The sequence below is a fragment of the Tubulanus polymorphus genome, chromosome 1 (assembly GCF_964204645.1).
Source record: "Tubulanus polymorphus chromosome 1, tnTubPoly1.2, whole genome shotgun sequence".
NCBI lineage: Eukaryota > Metazoa > Nemertea > Palaeonemertea > Tubulaniformes > Tubulanidae > Tubulanus > Tubulanus polymorphus.
In genome coordinates, this window is record NC_134025.1 from 1,686,357 (window position 1) to 1,702,746 (window position 16,390).

General features: G+C 38.5%; 3 protein-coding genes across 3 annotated transcripts; all 3 read left to right on the top strand.

The window, feature by feature from the left end:
* The first annotated feature begins 154 nt into the window (after positions 1-154).
* On the top strand, positions 155-7,169 carry LOC141915316 (uncharacterized). The gene is made up of 3 exons (XM_074806802.1): positions 155-200; positions 271-5,168; positions 6,519-7,169. Exons 1-3 carry the CDS (start codon positions 155-157, stop codon positions 6,966-6,968), a joined length of 5,394 nt encoding a protein of 1,797 aa, XP_074662903.1. The 3' UTR covers positions 6,969-7,169.
* Positions 7,170-10,706: 3,537 nt separating this feature from the next.
* LOC141915317 (uncharacterized) lies at positions 10,707-11,759 on the top strand. Its single transcript, XM_074806803.1, has one exon. The coding sequence runs from the start codon at positions 10,707-10,709 to the stop codon at positions 11,757-11,759; it is 1,053 nt and encodes a 350-aa protein (XP_074662904.1).
* A 391-nt stretch (positions 11,760-12,150) lies between these two features.
* On the top strand, positions 12,151-15,903 carry LOC141903426 (uncharacterized). The gene is made up of 8 exons (XM_074791544.1): positions 12,151-12,385; positions 12,488-12,799; positions 13,090-13,430; positions 13,741-13,944; positions 14,124-14,283; positions 14,541-14,699; positions 14,837-14,975; positions 15,377-15,903. The coding sequence occupies exons 2-8, from the start codon at positions 12,510-12,512 to the stop codon at positions 15,632-15,634; spliced, it is 1,551 nt and encodes a 516-aa protein (XP_074647645.1). The 5' UTR covers positions 12,151-12,385; positions 12,488-12,509; the 3' UTR covers positions 15,635-15,903.
* The last annotated feature ends 487 nt before the right edge of the window (positions 15,904-16,390 follow it).

Sequence of the window (16,390 nt, forward strand, 5' to 3'; positions counted from 1 at the left end):
CTGGTATGTCGACAGTTATTTACCTAGTGGGACTGTTTATAAATGGAAATGGGTCCTGATTGATGCGGAAAAGACTAAGGTTTACAGATGGGAAGAAAGAAAAAATAGAGAACAGTTAGTTCCAGGTGTGGCGACATTGATCGAAAGCGCGTGGATGTACTGGGAACGAGAACTTCATCCTGATGACAACAGAACAACAGGTAAAACAAACACGAATCAGTTCATTCCAAATCTGTTCAGCTGTAAATCGTTGAATTATATTTGTTGTAGAAGTAAGCGAATTGATTGGAGCGAGTAAAGCCACTTTCAGCGCGCTAGAGAACAGCAATGCTGATGATCAAAGTAATGTACAAATGAACTATATTCAACTCACCGGTCGTGGTAGAGGTTCCTTACAGATCGATACTAATACGATGGGTTTAAGTTTGATTGAAATAGCGCAAGTTATTGAACAGAAACGACGGGAATCGATTCAAGAGGATGAACATGACGACCGTATTGGTGACACGCAAAAGAGTTTGAAACGATCAGATGAGGATTTTTCCGTTCAAGAAAAATCAAGTAAATTGAAACTCGATAATGAAGAAACATCCGTTGAAGAGTTCGACTCGGTTTCTGGACTGACTCAACTAATGGGGGAAAGTTTCGAGATAGAAATTACAGAAGGGAGTGAAACTGATCCAGTTACAGATGAGTTGAAAATAGATAATCAAACAACTGAGAATAGAGAAATCAGTGACGCTGTAGCTGAGAATATACTGACACAATTCCTCTCGAACGAAGTCAGAGATTCTAGTCTCCGCCAATACAGAGAACATAATCTCGATATAGCCACCGGTGGAGATGACCGTGAGATCTCTGAGGGTTTGATCGATGCAGAAGTAGCTCTACCCCTCGGTCCGCTCGATGACATACTCGAACTTATTAATAAATCTCCCGATACCTACCACGTAAAATCTGAAGACAACGAACAGAAGAATTTCAATAAAAGCGACGGTAAAATTGAGCCAGAAGTATTCGTACCTTCAGAGGAAAAATGCGTGGATATTAAAGTGGACCGACATGGCCGAGTCAAAGTCCCATCAAAAAGAGGCGCTTTGCCAGATTTCCATTCGGATCCCGATCCTAATGAGATGTCAAGTATAGTCTATGGAAAAACTGAAGTATCACAGCTCTATGCAGCTGCGTTACCACTCGATAGTACCAGGCACGGCGATATGAATACAAAATACAATTCAATGACACACGCAGAGTCAGACAAAACATATAAACGAGGCGAATGTGTACACGAGGATATAAAACCTACATACTGTGACACAGTAAAAACAGATATATCTAACTTTACTTCATCCGACCAAGAGACATCGAATCTTACTAAATCCGACTCAGAGGAGGAGGATACGAACAGCTCCGGAGTAGAGATAGATCAACCGGTCACAATCGACGATGTGGATAAAGATGTCGAAGATACTTTGAACGATTTTCGGCAAATAATAGCTGAAGCAGCTTTAGAAAAGGGACTAGGAAGACTCGGTGAATCGGTGGAAGCAGTAAGTGAACCAGAAACCGATCTATCACCGGATAATTCAGGGAATATAACCGAACAGTCGGTGGTATGTGAAAATCTGACAGATAACGCCTCCAAAGAGGATATATTCCGTACCTCGGGTAATGCGAGTAGCCAGGAATCGATAGAAGAAGTTATCGAGCCCGAAAGTATTCTTCCATTGGGTCCACTTGAAGATATCCGAGAACTCATAGCTAGGAATGCAATTGAGCAATCACTTGATAAAACTGATAGCGCTACTATCGAATCAGAAGCTGAGGTCACAACCGGCAGAGTTGAAGACATAATTCAACCAGAAAATATACTTCCATTGGGACCACTTGAAGATATCCGTGAACTCATCGCACGTGAAGCTATTTCAAAAGAGATTCAGAGTCAAACAACATCTGGGGAAGTTACGAGCAGTCAGAAACCGATAGAAGAGACAATAGAACCTGAATGTAACGAGCTTCCGCTTGATACACTTACCGATTTACGGGAGATTGCAGCAAGGATTGCAATCGAACGTTCTCTCGATGAACAAATAACTGATAGTCAGACATTTGAAACGCAAGCGGTTGATGATACCGAGAAAGTTTCTCTACCGGACGATAGTTTCATAGTGAGCGATAATATAACTAAAGGCATATTTCACCCGGATTTCGCCGAATCATCAGGTGCTCTTGAAGACTTTCGTGATATCATTGCAAGTGATGAGGTTTCTGAAGATATTCAAATAACTTCTGTGAATGCTGTTGCAAGCAACCGAGAACCGATAGAAGAAGTTATCGAGCCCGAAAGTATTCTTCCATTGGGACCGCTTGAAGATATCCGAGAACTCATAGCTAGGAACGCAATTGAGCAATCACTTGATAAAACTGATAGCGCTACTATCGAATCAGAACCTGAGGTCACAACCGGCAGAGTTGAAGATATAATTCAACCAGAAAATATACTTCCATTGGGACCACTTGAAGATATCCGTGAACTCATCGCACGTGAAGCTATTTCAAAAGAGATTCAGAGTCAAAAAACATCTGGGGAAGTTACGAGCAGTCAGGAACCGATAGAAGAGACAATAGAACCTGAATGTAACGAGCTTCCGCTTGATACACTTACCGATTTACGGGAGATTGCAGCAAGGATTGCAATCGAACGTTCTCTCGATGAACAAATAACTGATAGTCAGACATTTGAAACACAAGCGGTTGATGATACCGAGAAAGTTTCTCTACCGGACGATAGTTTCATAGTGAGCGATACTATAACTAAAGACATATTTCACCCGGATTTCACCGAATCATCAGGTGCTCTTGAAGACTTTCGTGATATCATTGCAAGTGATGAGGTTTCTGAAGATATTCAAATAACTTCTGTGAATGCTGTTGCAAGCAACCGAGAACCGATAGAAAAAGTTATCGAGCCCGAAAGTATACTTCCATTGGGACCACTTGAAGATATCCGAGAACTCATAGCTAGGAATGCAATTGAGCAATCACTTGATAAAACTGATAGCGCTACTATCGAATCAGAGGCTGAGGTCACAACCGGCAGAGTTGAAGATATAATTCAACCAGAAAATATACTTCCATTGGGTCCACTCGAAGATATCCGAGAACTCATCGCACGTGAAGCTATTTCAAAAGAGATTCAGAGTCAAAAAGATATAACAACAACTAGTGAACCTTCAGAGTCTTCATACAACAACAGAATGGATAGAGTTGATGCTCTTACTGTAATAGATGATGGTAGTGACACAGTGACGTCAACTGAACTGAAAATTGATCGGACTGATAGTCCAAATCCCGTAACTGTTTCATCGATTAAAACAGATGAGGAAATACAAAATACGAGCCAAATGGAGAACACTGCGATAATATACACTGATTCCAGCGACGAATCTTTATCAGAGGATGAAACTATTGATCACTTGTTGCCGCTGCGAGAAAAAATAGAAGAAGATGTGACCGAACCGGAAATCGCTGAGGTGAGTTTCCAAGCAAATCCGGAACTCGTGCTACCGGAAGTTTGTACTGAAGACATAGACGATGGTGACCTAGTTGATGTAGATGATGAAGTTGAATCGATATCTGGTAATAAAGATACGATACAAATTCCTCGTAAACGACCTCCACATTTAGCTATACCCGAACGGGCCACTTCATCCCCGGTACCGGATTTTGCCGTCGCCGATGACTTGGTCGTTGTTAAGAAATCCATACGACCAGGGGTTGGTATCACACTCGAGGTTAGAACGCCTACGAAAACTGACAACGCAGAATTCGATTTCTCGCCACGAAAAATATCGCAACAAGAGGAAGAACATGAAGCGGATATATGTCTGCAGAATGAATTCAGTCAGCATACTCCTAAAGCCGACGATGGTGAAATGGCTACGAAGATATCGTCCAGTATGTCTGACCTTATTACTGGCGCTTTCAAAGAAGCTTTTGATGATATTAGAAATAACAGAGTTCAACCTACTGAAACTGGTTTGATGATGCACCGATCCGAATCAACTTCATCTGCCAGTTCTATTCCTTCACCTCTGCCGATGTATTACCCTCGCACTTATTCAACTGAGATCCTGCTTAGTTCGATCAGCCAAGATGATATCTGCAATGTGAAACAAAAACATGATACACTACATGAACATCATGAAGGTGATGCTGATGACGACGGCGGTTCGACTGATTCTGGTGACTACACCATTCGACGAGACAGCATCACTCAAAAAGAAATCGACGCGGTAACTTTCAAACTGTACGGAGGTGACAAGTCAGATGAACTGACTGCTGCTGAGTTGACAGATTTGATAATAGAATGTGGTGAGGTCAACGAAGCATTCGAGACTGTTACTGAAAGAGGCGAGATGGAGATGAAAAGTCCATCGAGAAAGTCATTCGTAAAAACAGATCAAACAGGTGAAACCGGTACGTTCGAGTTTGACGATGTTGAGAATAATAATTTATTCGCCGCTACAGCACCAGACATCGCAGATATTGATCGGGAATGCATTGAGGAAAGTAAAGTAACTGGTGATATGGCAGAATTCTCTGACGGAACAGAGGTCTATATCAACCAGCAGATTCTACAGAGTGAAACCGTTTCCGAAGAGCTTACATTTACTGATGATACGATAACCACCGATGAAAGTATCTTGACGCGGGTTGAACCCGTAACTGAAATTATTGTAGTTCCACCAGAGAAAGATGATGAAGAATCTACATTTACCAGTGAGGAAATCACAGGTGAATATACTACACCACGTGGTACTGCACCGATAACAGAAAGTAAAACCACCGAAGACAAACCGATGTCCACTATTACAACTGATGTTTCCGTTGTCAAAGTTGAGAAGGCTGAAACTGCTCCAGCGCATTCTGAGGCAGATCCCTCGTTCCACAGAACAGTTCGTAAAAAAGTCACTTTCACAAGGTCTGGTGGAAATCGACAGGAAACAACTGAAACAACAACAACAACAACGACAACGCAAGATACAAGCCTGGATAGTGAAAAACCTGAATGTGAACAAACTGTGATAACTAGAAGAACCGTCAGATCTGTCCAGGCATCGAAACCGGACGCTCCACCCGCGAAAACAACACGTACAAACGATCAGGTTAGGCAGGGTGATGATAAACCTAACGATAATAATAGATGCTTGTGTATTATAATAGTTTGTCTTGTAGCTCTAGTTCCTGTTATTGGATTTATCTTTAAAGGGCGTTAAAAATCCTTTGAGATTTCCAACGAATGAACGATGTGATTTTGGCGTAACCGTAGAAAATGAAAAATAAGGAACTTTGAATTATTGTTATTATTATTGAATTAAGTAGTTCGTTGGGAATCGCCGAGGGTCTTCTATAAGCCGGTCGAAGTTGTATATATGCAAGCCTTGCCAAAATCGAAATGCTGTAATTTCGAGCTATCACCCTGCCTAAAGCGCATACGCCGCATTATCGGTCTGATTATATAACGGTGGTGGTTGATTATTATGTATTGATGTAAAAATATTAATAGCTCGTGTAGATTATTAAGCCGTATTAAACTATAGATAGCATCGATGTAGTAGTGCCTAGACAAACAACTTCCTTCCTGAATCCTTTCATGCGTTTTGAAATCATTAGCTGGTTCATTTTACTACTTCCTGACAGGGTAGAATGAATAACTCCGTCCCAAAATCGTTATAATTAACAAATATTTATTGTCTGATATATAAAGAATGTGATAGTTAGTTAACTTCCTATGTAATGATGTTTTCGCTCACTTTGCTTTGTTTAAATAGTTATAGTACGATAAAAATGAAAAAGAAATGGAAGTATTTGTTCATGAGAAAGAGTTATGAAAATGTTTGCAACTGACTCAAAATAGTTACCTGTAAACTGGGTTAACTGTGGTAATACGACTGATTAGTTGCAGTGACTCGCATCGTATTTCTAATTAGCTACAGCAGTGTCACTTGATTCAGGACACTAGTTCTGAAAGCTTCTGCCGTATTTTAACAAATGCTTTCGTTTCAATTCGTTGATTTAAGTAACTTCGCATGGCGCTTTTGTTTGTATTAATTGTAATATTTTAAGACCTTATAGATACCTAATATTCTAATATGGTTTGTGCATGTGCGCTTGTGTGTGTGTATATATACATATAGACTTTTAGAATTATGTAAATTCCCTCAGTCGTGCTATAAACCGATCAAGTGTCATAAACAATAACCCGACCCGAGACGGACCACTTTAATTCGTATTAATTCCAGGCTACTTATTTTAGAATAAGCTATAGAAATTCGAGCGTTAACTGGTTTAAGAATTCATTGAGTTCAGTGCTGTTTGCAATAAAACCTATTTTACTCGGTGTTGTTCAGTTCAGTGCTGACCACCGTCTTCGTACAAACAAAACTCCGACTATGGTCTCTCTTTGGGTCATTGTATACGCATAGAAATTGACAGTATGAGCTATAATTTTCCAGATGACTGAAAACCCAGAGGAAAATGTCGGTGAGTATGTTACTGTGACGTTTCGTACCCACTACTGGCCGACAGAGAGGGGACAGAGGTTAGCAGTGCTGGGTAGCAGTTCCCATCTCGGGGAGTGGAATTTAACAAATTCGCAACTAGCCTGCGAATATCCGCATAGTACCGGTTTTTGGTTTGTCAATGTAGATTTTTTAGATGAAGGTAAAAACTTCGAGTTTAAATGGGTCGTAGTCGACGCCAATTCAAATGTGATAAGATGGGAAGAACGAGAAAACCGCGGCCTCCTTCACCAGGAGGTCACTCGAACAGGTTCAATTCTGATCGATTCTAATTGGGCATACGATCAAAATATAACTGAAATCAATAACATCGATCAACTGGATGATCTAATGTCTAAAGCTGATGCGTCTTTCGATTTCAAATTGAATAATTTACGAAAATGAATAACGTCGAGCCAAAATAGAACGGACATGTTACTCAATTCGAATATGTATCAAACAATATATGATGTATTGATAATTGAACGCCTTAAGTTTAGAATTATATAGATCTATGTAAGTAACCTTTATACGTGTGAATCGTAGACATTTTTGTTCATCGGGTTTTTGATTTCGTATTGTATTTTGCATTCACGATACTCGCTCGCTGTATAATAATGCAAACAGGTTTTTACGTATATGTATATATATATATATATGTGTGTTTTATTAGAAATATTTCACAGTCTCAGACATGTTTTCTATACTCGTTTTGTTATTGGTTTGCTGCACGGCGAATATGTGAGTTTATTGCGAGTTCACTGTAAACACGTCGTGAATATAGTAACGACAACATATTCCTTACTATTTCATAGCTTAAGATTTAAGAGAATTATTACTGTTTTTTTTTTGTTTTTTAATTATCCATATTCAGACTCGTCGATCGAACGTAAAAACGGTGATCAACTTGTTGCGAACGCGAGGATTTACGTTTTGATCAATGTGAAAGCGATGATTTGCGCGTAAATGGTTCGGCTTAAAAATGTCTCAATCAAATCAACAAGATTTCGAAGACGATGGTTTTGAAATTGTAACAATGCCATTGAATACTGATCACGGAGTTGCTGATCATGGAGTTGCCGATCACGGAGTTGCCGATGCTGCTGACGATGAGGACTTTCAGTCTAATTCAGTGCCGTCCAAAAACAGTTCGAATTCGAATGATAATGATGATGATGTGAATTGTTCGCCAAGTAGCGGCGGAGGAATACTATCACTAATTAATGACTCCGATATCATGTCCGCCTTACGCTCGTCTACTTCCGCGTTAAGAAGCAGTCCGTCGTATGAAGATCGAGAAAGGCCGGATTTTACGTTACCGGAACATCGCGAACTGACGTCCGTAAATCCGCGTTCAGAATTTCATATAAATCAAATGAAAATGAGAAAAATCTCGAATCAAAGCGATGAGAATAATGCGTTCAGCTCTGATGATAATACCGGTGATTGTATCAATGATGATACTGATTTATTCGACCGAATTAAATCGAAAGTTTCGCCTTCGTTTTATCAGTTGGATTTTAGCTTCCCCCAATACGACTTGGATTATAGCGAGGATGATCCCGATAACGCGTCATTCGAGCCAAACTCAACTGCTTTTAAAGAAACGCCGGCGGCGTCCGATTCTAGCGAAAACGAAAGTGGTTCGAGTCCCGATATATCGAAGATATTTGATATAAATCACCCGAATACTGATCATTTCACTGCTAGTTTCGCTTCAGCGGAAGATTTAAATCGACCTTTTGTCTCTAAACTAACGACTAATCTTGTTGGTAATCTATTACTGACGTCGCGGCCACACCCAAACCCTGTCTTTTCGATTGCTTGCGATCATCATATTTTCGAGGGTACGCCCTCCAGAGACCACTGTTACGATACCTACAAATCAGCGCAATTCGCCGAAAATTGGTTCGACTCTCTGTGGTTGGATACTATGGTATCCGTTGATAGTTTGATAAACCGTGAGAAAGACTCGAGTCCTATCACCGATTGGTTCGATCATATTTGGGACGGGGCGATGGACTCGTTGAAAAATAAACAAAATATCGCGGACGGAGGTCAAAATACTGGAGCCGAAATGGCAGCTTCTAGTACGTGGTTTGATAATGTGTTTAATAGTGCCATTTCGGAGATTGGATTACAAACCGATGCTCAGAACAGCGAAAAAAGCCATCTCCAAAAGACTCTCCAAATTCCGGGTCACGAATCGAAGCACATTCCGCATCCGATGTACGATCAGTTCAGTAAACCAGTTCCTAACACGCATAAAGTTTACGATCGCATTCCGTCGCCGGCTCGGTCGTTTACTGAGATATCTCAAAGATCGCCCGTAACTGAACGGGTTCTCCGTCCGAAGAGCACGAGTACGTCATGTCAATCGGAGCGAGAAGAAGAGAATAGACGAAGACCTACGAGTGATACAGCTGCACCTTTACGAGAAGCTTACCACCATCGTGTGTCGTTTAAAGACTACGATGAAAATGCGACTCAAGTCGATATCGAACTTTTAGTCGACGATTCTTCAACAACCGACGATATTAGCGGATCGGACGATAAACAGGAATTGTTAGATTTCGGTTCGAAAAAATTATCGGATTTACAACTAGAAGATGAGGAGAAACAGCAATTTACCGTTGAGCCGCAAGAGGGCGTTGATAGCGTTGATGACGCAGTCCTGTTAAATGAAATCGGTAAAACTAAATCTAAACGAAAGGGATGCCCGTGTTTACCTTTACCGAAATTCAAATCAAAACATCGCAGCAGCAAACCAAAAACAAACAAAAAGTATTAGGATAGAATTCTGAATGAATTTTGATCCAATGTGCTTCCATTATATTGTTAGCTCTTGTATTAAGAATGTACGTACGAAAAATGATTTTAATTTTTTCTTTCTAGAGCTGTTTTATTTGCTATATTAAAAAGTGTGTCTAGTTTAACTGAATCATTTTTCGGATGGTAAACAGCGGGCTTATGCTATTACGCAGTACGATATCCGTTATTCGAAATTTGGACCAAGTTTCGAAAAGAAACCTTTCGGGTGTCGTATTTTCTTTTTGATTTTTCAACGTTCCGAGTATGAAATCATAGTTTAGAAAAATAGTTCGTTTGGTCTAAACTTGTTGTGATCCTTTCAGCGTGAAATCTTTTATTCGATACGTATAATAGCATTAATGGTTATCGTGCTGTATTTTGCTCAATATTGTATATACTTAGTTGGATAAATGTATTGCGCTGTTTGAATGGGGAATTTTGAGTATATCTATTTACTATTCATGCCTTGATATATTGTATTTAGAAGCTTATATAACGTATAGATCGTGTTTTTACTTCCTATTTCGCAGTATTTATAGAATTATAAACCATATGTCAAATTGATAATAAAGCTGAAGAATGATTGATAGCAAAAAAAGAACTAGATTATTTTTGATTTTCTCTCATTAAGTAAAGTCGAACGCACACAGCAAGAACAACATCGAATCAATACAGACCTCCCTCTCCCTCTCCTCCCTCTCCTCCCGCTCTCTCGTATCTTTCTCTCTCTCCTCCCAATCTCTATCTTTCTTTTCCATATCATCCAATAACGAATGGAATAGGTTGGAATTCAAAGCCATTTTAGGCTGAATCAATGACCGTGAAACTGATTTTAACTTCCCGCCAATCATCTGCCGAAACTTCGTTGTGTTTTTTGAAATCCACTCGTGATTTACTATGAAATTTTCATTACGGTCATTTTATGAAATTATCTATGATAATTGAAAAAAAAACCAGATCAATCTCTGCTTTGAAGAATTAAATCTAACTTAACCCGCTCATCTGAGAACCAAATTTAGATGATAATTTAAGACTGATTTAAATGTATACATTAAGTCTAATAGACACCAATTTCATTATCAATTTTTATTCATTATACATAATTCATCTTCCAGCGAAAAAAAAAATGTTTTGCTATCATATCTATTTTCATTGTAAATTGTAATTTAGTTCCCGGTTCATCCAATGAAAGAATTGTTCATGAATAGAACACATTATGAGGCAGCTATAAACACTACGCAACTAGGTAATAATTTCCAGTTTGACAACTGATAACGTCAGACACAGATACCGTTCTAAGACCTCCTGTCTTATTGAACGAAACGCTTCACGATGGTTAATGAATTCTCATATTGGTGCGACTTTATGGAAAGAGGTTTCAACCAAACTAAAGACAGCGGTGCACAGTCGCTTCTGTTGATATCGATGCCACTGATAATCATTATCGGTTTATGCGGTAATACTTTAGCGTTGTTGGTGATCGTTAGAACGAAAAAGTTGAGAACGCACGGATATTCGTTAATTCTGATATTTCTCATCACGTCCGATTGTACCGCGCTTGTAAATAGATTGACAGTTTGGATCAACTTTATGCGCGCAAACCTCGGTCTACCGAATTTGATCGTTCTCGATTCGGACGCTGAATGCTTACTGGTTGAGATGTACGGCGTAGCGACGTTTGTCGGGGCGTGGCTCGTAGTTCTGATATCTGTCGAAAGATTCTGCGCTGTTTGTATAAAACCGATGATGAAACGTTATTTAACATTAAGAAACATATTCATCGTGACACTAGTGACGTCAATGTTGGCTGGTAGCTGCGATATTTTGCTCGTCTATCAGATATCCTACGTAGAAGGTCAAGGATGCAGTATGAGCGAAACGAGTTTGAAAATATACGTAATGTCGGCTGCATTTCTAATCGGACCGATTCCGCTAATCTTTATTTGTACCTTCAACAGCTTAATTCTTGTTCGTTTACGCAACAGAAAATACCGATCAGTCGGTAAAAAATCCCGTAAAAGGATTCGTAGTAAGTCAGTGCGAGCGACTGTCATGTTGCTGATTGTGACATTCGTTTGGGCGATTCTAACTGTACCGCACTGCGCCTCGCTGGTCATGTTGTGTATACATAAATTGGGATACTCTATAAGTCCATCTTTGCTCAGATTGAAATACGTCGCGCGCACTATTTACGACTTGAATTATATGTTGAATTTTTTCTTGTATTTCATGGCTGGTCTAGAATTTCGGATAGCTTTTAAGCGCATGTTCTTTAAGGGCGAAAATGCAACATCGCCGACCTTGGTGCTCGAGTTGACGCCTTCATCTACCACTGCCGTCAAACAATCAAGATTTTATCTAAAAGAAGATCCTGTGATTGACTGAACCGTTCCCTCGTGTTTTGACGATTTATATATTCAAGACTCAGCCTAGTGCGACTCACTGAACTGTGATGTAACCATTTATTGGATATGATGAAAAGTGTCCTCAATAGGCTATAGATAATGAACCATTGTTCAACGTTGTAATATGTTCTGTGCTGTTAGATAGATTATTTAAACTTTTGAAGATCCGGTCAAATGATAAATCTTGTCAATCCGGCGCCTTATTTTAAAATATTTCGTATTGCATTGTATATGTTCTATTGTAAATTATTTCGTAAATACAAAAATTATGATAATGTAGTATGCGTTATTGGATTTGCGTTATTGGATTTTTTTTGTATGTAAATGACTTTCGAAAAATAAATAAAATGGACCGCGACCGGTGTGACGCGGGCTATCGAATGGACATCTGGCAGGACACAGTTTCCGATCCGCAATCCGCTTACGAATACGCGTTTCTGGTTCCGAGTCATGACGCGAGTTTTACTGTTTACCGTAATGGCTTCCGTAATAGTAAATAATGGAATGATTGATTGAATGAATGATGTTTTTTGCCGCATCCACACTAAAAATCAGTAAAAGATCCTGTTCAAAAACATATACCAGCTTTACGTAGACAGCTTCGAGGTAAAAAATGAGAACGTTTGAAATGAAAATCCGGGATTATTGGATCCATTTACTAACAGTTACAATTACACCGATGATAGTTTCTCTACTGTCTTGTTTCAGATTGTTTGTTTGTAAACTAACGATGGGTCGAGTTCGCAAGAAGAATATAGTCTATGTTTGTCTATCGGGACTGGTGTTATACGTCATCTTACAAGCGTTTTATCTATACGACAATGACAGTTACAGTCCGCTGAGACCGCTTTATAACGCGAAGAATGAAGCCAGTAGACTCCTGAAATTCCTCTCATCCTATCACTATCAGTGCAATATCACCGCTCAGATCGGTAATCGTTCTTACTGGCCGCTGTGTCTGGAGACTGATATGGCTATTGATTTGGAATCGAAAGACAAAAAGATTGCTTACTCCATAGGGTAAAATTTTATTTGTTTTACATCTAACATGTAGTTTGTGAGTTACGATTATGTTTTTAACCCCAGAACCACATCCCATTGCCCCTTAAAATCTATTGAAAGATGGCAGTACCTGTAAAATATTTAGTAACTACCGATACTAACGATTTCATGAAGATATCTCGGCTGATTGCTGATTGGCAGCAAAAGGGTTAAATGTTTTTACAGATATTTGATGTATATATGATGTTTAATTGAAAAGTTTAATTACTTAATTAATTTGATAAACAACTAATGATGTTTAATTTCAGACCGAGTTATGATTACGTTCTGGAGAAGAATCTAGCGGCGAATTTCAGTTTCGATGTTTTCCTCGTCGGACCGGACGAAGTTCCGAATAACGTCAGGAGAATCCCGAACATCACTGTCATTAAAACGAACGTCGTCCCGAACGATTACGCCGATTTCTCGCGCAATTCTTTTGGTCAATCGACGTTGAATTTCATCATGGATCAAAGAAAACACAAACAAATCGAAATACTGAAACTTCAGGAGTTGAACGGCGACGCTCCGCTCTGGGAGCTTCTTCATTTCCTCATTAACGACGATCTTTTACCGAGAACTAAGCAATTATTTTTACAAGTTGCTATCGGTGAGCAGTTTATTCGACGTGTCAACTGTTATTTTTACAACAATCTTTCGGATCAGGGATAAATTAAGGACCCTTTTCTTGTCAGTCAGGGAATTTTTCGCATCTCGATGGTGACGATTCTTAATGAAGCGATGCCCTACTAACGATATCTTATAATAAAAAATCAGGAAATTTTCGATGTTCGATCCACAAATTCAAATTGATACCAAACTGAATGAAAATGAACTGATTTTAACTCTTAAGAGTCAAACTTTCCCCACAACTGTAGAACTTTATTGCGTCTAGTTAAGTTGTTATGAATGTTTTTCAGATAAACTGGACGATGATTATTTATATAATTGGTATCGTGTATTGTATGAGTTATTCTATAAAGCCGGATTTAAACTTTATCACACGTCTGCATCGGATTCATTGTGTTTACAAGTGACGCTCATGCAATCATGCGTTTACTATATGTCATGGATTCATGATCCCGGTCCTAGTTATTTCGCGATGCATCCTCCAGCAGACTACGGTAAGAATGTTCATCCTACGATTCCTCGAAAATCCACTAAATTGAAGAGTAATAAACTCCATTGATTCCGGGAAAGTCTTAGAAAATTATCAGCATTGACTGAATAGTACGAAGAACCCGGATGTATCTCTTAAAGCTCATTCTTGTAAAATAAAGTTGTTTCTATCTTGATTTTAAAGGTACACTGAGACTTGAAGAAAATCGTTTATTAACATACCTCGGCACTGGTCATACCTGGTGCCCAGCTGTGAAGACAATTGGAGATGGAAAAGATTCATTTGATATTTGTGAAGCGACTGTTCAAAGTAAAATTGAACCTTGTATAGTCTACACGTACAGGTGATCACTAAATTAATCAGTTTTCATTGTTCAAACATTGTAGTTTGTAAACAGCTAACACTTTCACTAATTGGGTGGTGATTATCTACAAACATATCTTATCGTAGGATATTTTATCTGAAAAAAATCCTCACCCAACTTAAACCAAAAAACTTTTCCCGATGATAGCTTTCATATGATAAAATGAATCAAAACCACAAATCGGGATTCAAACATAGAGATGACTCGAATGATGACTATATTTATGTATGTTTCAGTACTCGTGAATTAAGAAGAATTAATGAACAGTTAACGAGTATCGGTTGTACGGTGAATAGTTACATTCATATCTCAGACAGCGACCGATCAAAATCAATAGACGATCTTAGACATCAAACATTATTCAGAAAACTTGTAAATAAATATCAGAAACCTCAGTAAGTTAAAACCTTCAATTCATCATTGCATCTGATGAGGGCTGTGGCTTAAACTCTGTGGTCTTAAACGTTGAATATTCAACCTTTAGTCGCGGGATTCCGCTTCAGTGTGTTTTGTATGTTTTGTATTTGTTTAGGGTTAAGTCAGGTGTCCGATCAATTTCGCAATCAGTTGATGAACTCGGTAAAGAATCCAGAGTTAGTCTAATGTTGATCGACTTGGAAGATCTCGATTGGACGATACTTAATAATCTTATGAGTAATAATATACTTAAGGTAGGTACTATCAACCAAAAGAGCAAGCAGCGGTTTTATCATACAACAGCCTCGATTAGGATCGTTATACAATGGGTGAAAACGATATTCCCTTCTCCTCGCTGGGGATTCTACATCGTGGTGCTTCTTCCATGGGGATCTTTTATGTCAGGGACTTTTTACTGTGCACCTATTAGAAATAAAAGTCATACAGTCTATAGTCATCTGGACCCAGTTCCACAGTTCTGAGTTAAGATTTGACTCTGAGTTAACTCATTGAAAATTAACTAAGTTTAACTCCGAGTTAACTCACTCACAACTGTGGAACTGGGGCCTGGGTTCTAAATTGATAATCTGTTCTCCACATTAGAGTGTGGTTATTCTTCTACTAGTCATACAGTCGTTTCTATCTCTGTTTTCAGAACGTGTCTCAAATTGTAATGAATTTCAATGCGATCAGTAAAATACACGGCAAACATCCGATGATTCTACGACATAAATACAGCAGTTTACAACAACTATCGCGACACGGATTCACAGTATTCAGACTGCATGAAACAGACTTTACCGATAATAATAAACATCAAACCAATACAGATATTTCAAACTGTTGCTTCCAGATTGGATTTTTACACGGACCCGTGTCTGTATCGTTGCGTTATCAACCGTGGGGTCAGTGAATTGTGACAGTATTTTGGAGAACGACCACTCGTCAAAGTTTCTCTTGATAATATCAAAAACATGAAATTATTCTTAAGAAGAAGTTTTTATCGCTTTTATTCGTAGTAGGTTTTTAATAAAACTAATTTACAAATTTATGAAATGTTTAATTAGCGAAGCGCGCCATTATTTTTGTACCCTTGTAAAGTAGTTTATAGATCGTAACGATGAGTAAAATATGATTTTATCTCATGTTATTTACAGCATGTTGCGTTTGTAAAAATGTGCTAGGCCTGTTATATATATATATATATATATATATATATATATATATATATATATATATATATATATATATATATATATATATATATATATATATATATATATATATATATATATATATATATATATATATATATATATATTTATCGTCTATTCTTCCATTGTCAGTGTTTTATATTTGTATAATATAATTATTGTCTCTATGTTTTATCTTCAGTAAATAGACTTGGCTTGTCACACGTGACCCACGTGAAAAAATGTTTAAAATTTTCGTATGTCAATTCTAAGCGATCCCACAGCTCAATCGTCCCTCCGACTGCCTCGCTTGTAGATGAATTAATTTACCGCCAGATCCGAGACGAACGCGAGTCTGCTTTTTTCAGGAATGTTTGTATATTGCCTCCCGCGCCCCCTATTGTTCAGATATCGATTTTGAAGCCATGTTTGTCGGTATTGTGCGTAGTCTTTGTTAGGGAATCTAGTCGAATGTA

Excerpts from the sequence above, each read along its gene's own strand:
- LOC141915316 (XM_074806802.1), top strand. The coding sequence starts at position 155 with ATGTACTGGGAACGAGAACTTCATCCTGATGACAACAGAACAACAG. Across the intron at positions 201-270 it reads TGATGACAACAGAACAACAG|AAGTAAGCGAATTGATTGGA; the intron begins GTAAAACAAACA and ends TATTTGTTGTAG. Across the intron at positions 5,169-6,518 it reads CAACACGTACAAACGATCAG|ATGACTGAAAACCCAGAGGA; the intron begins GTTAGGCAGGGT and ends ATAATTTTCCAG.
- LOC141915317 (XM_074806803.1), top strand. The coding sequence starts at position 10,707 with ATGGTTAATGAATTCTCATATTGGTGCGACTTTATGGAAAGAGGTTTC.
- LOC141903426 (XM_074791544.1), top strand. The coding sequence starts at position 12,510 with ATGGGTCGAGTTCGCAAGAAGAATATAGTCTATGTTTGTCTATCGGGA. Across the intron at positions 13,945-14,123 it reads GCATCCTCCAGCAGACTACG|GTACACTGAGACTTGAAGAA; the intron begins GTAAGAATGTTC and ends TTGATTTTAAAG. Across the intron at positions 14,700-14,836 it reads AATAAATATCAGAAACCTCA|GGTTAAGTCAGGTGTCCGAT; the intron begins GTAAGTTAAAAC and ends GTATTTGTTTAG.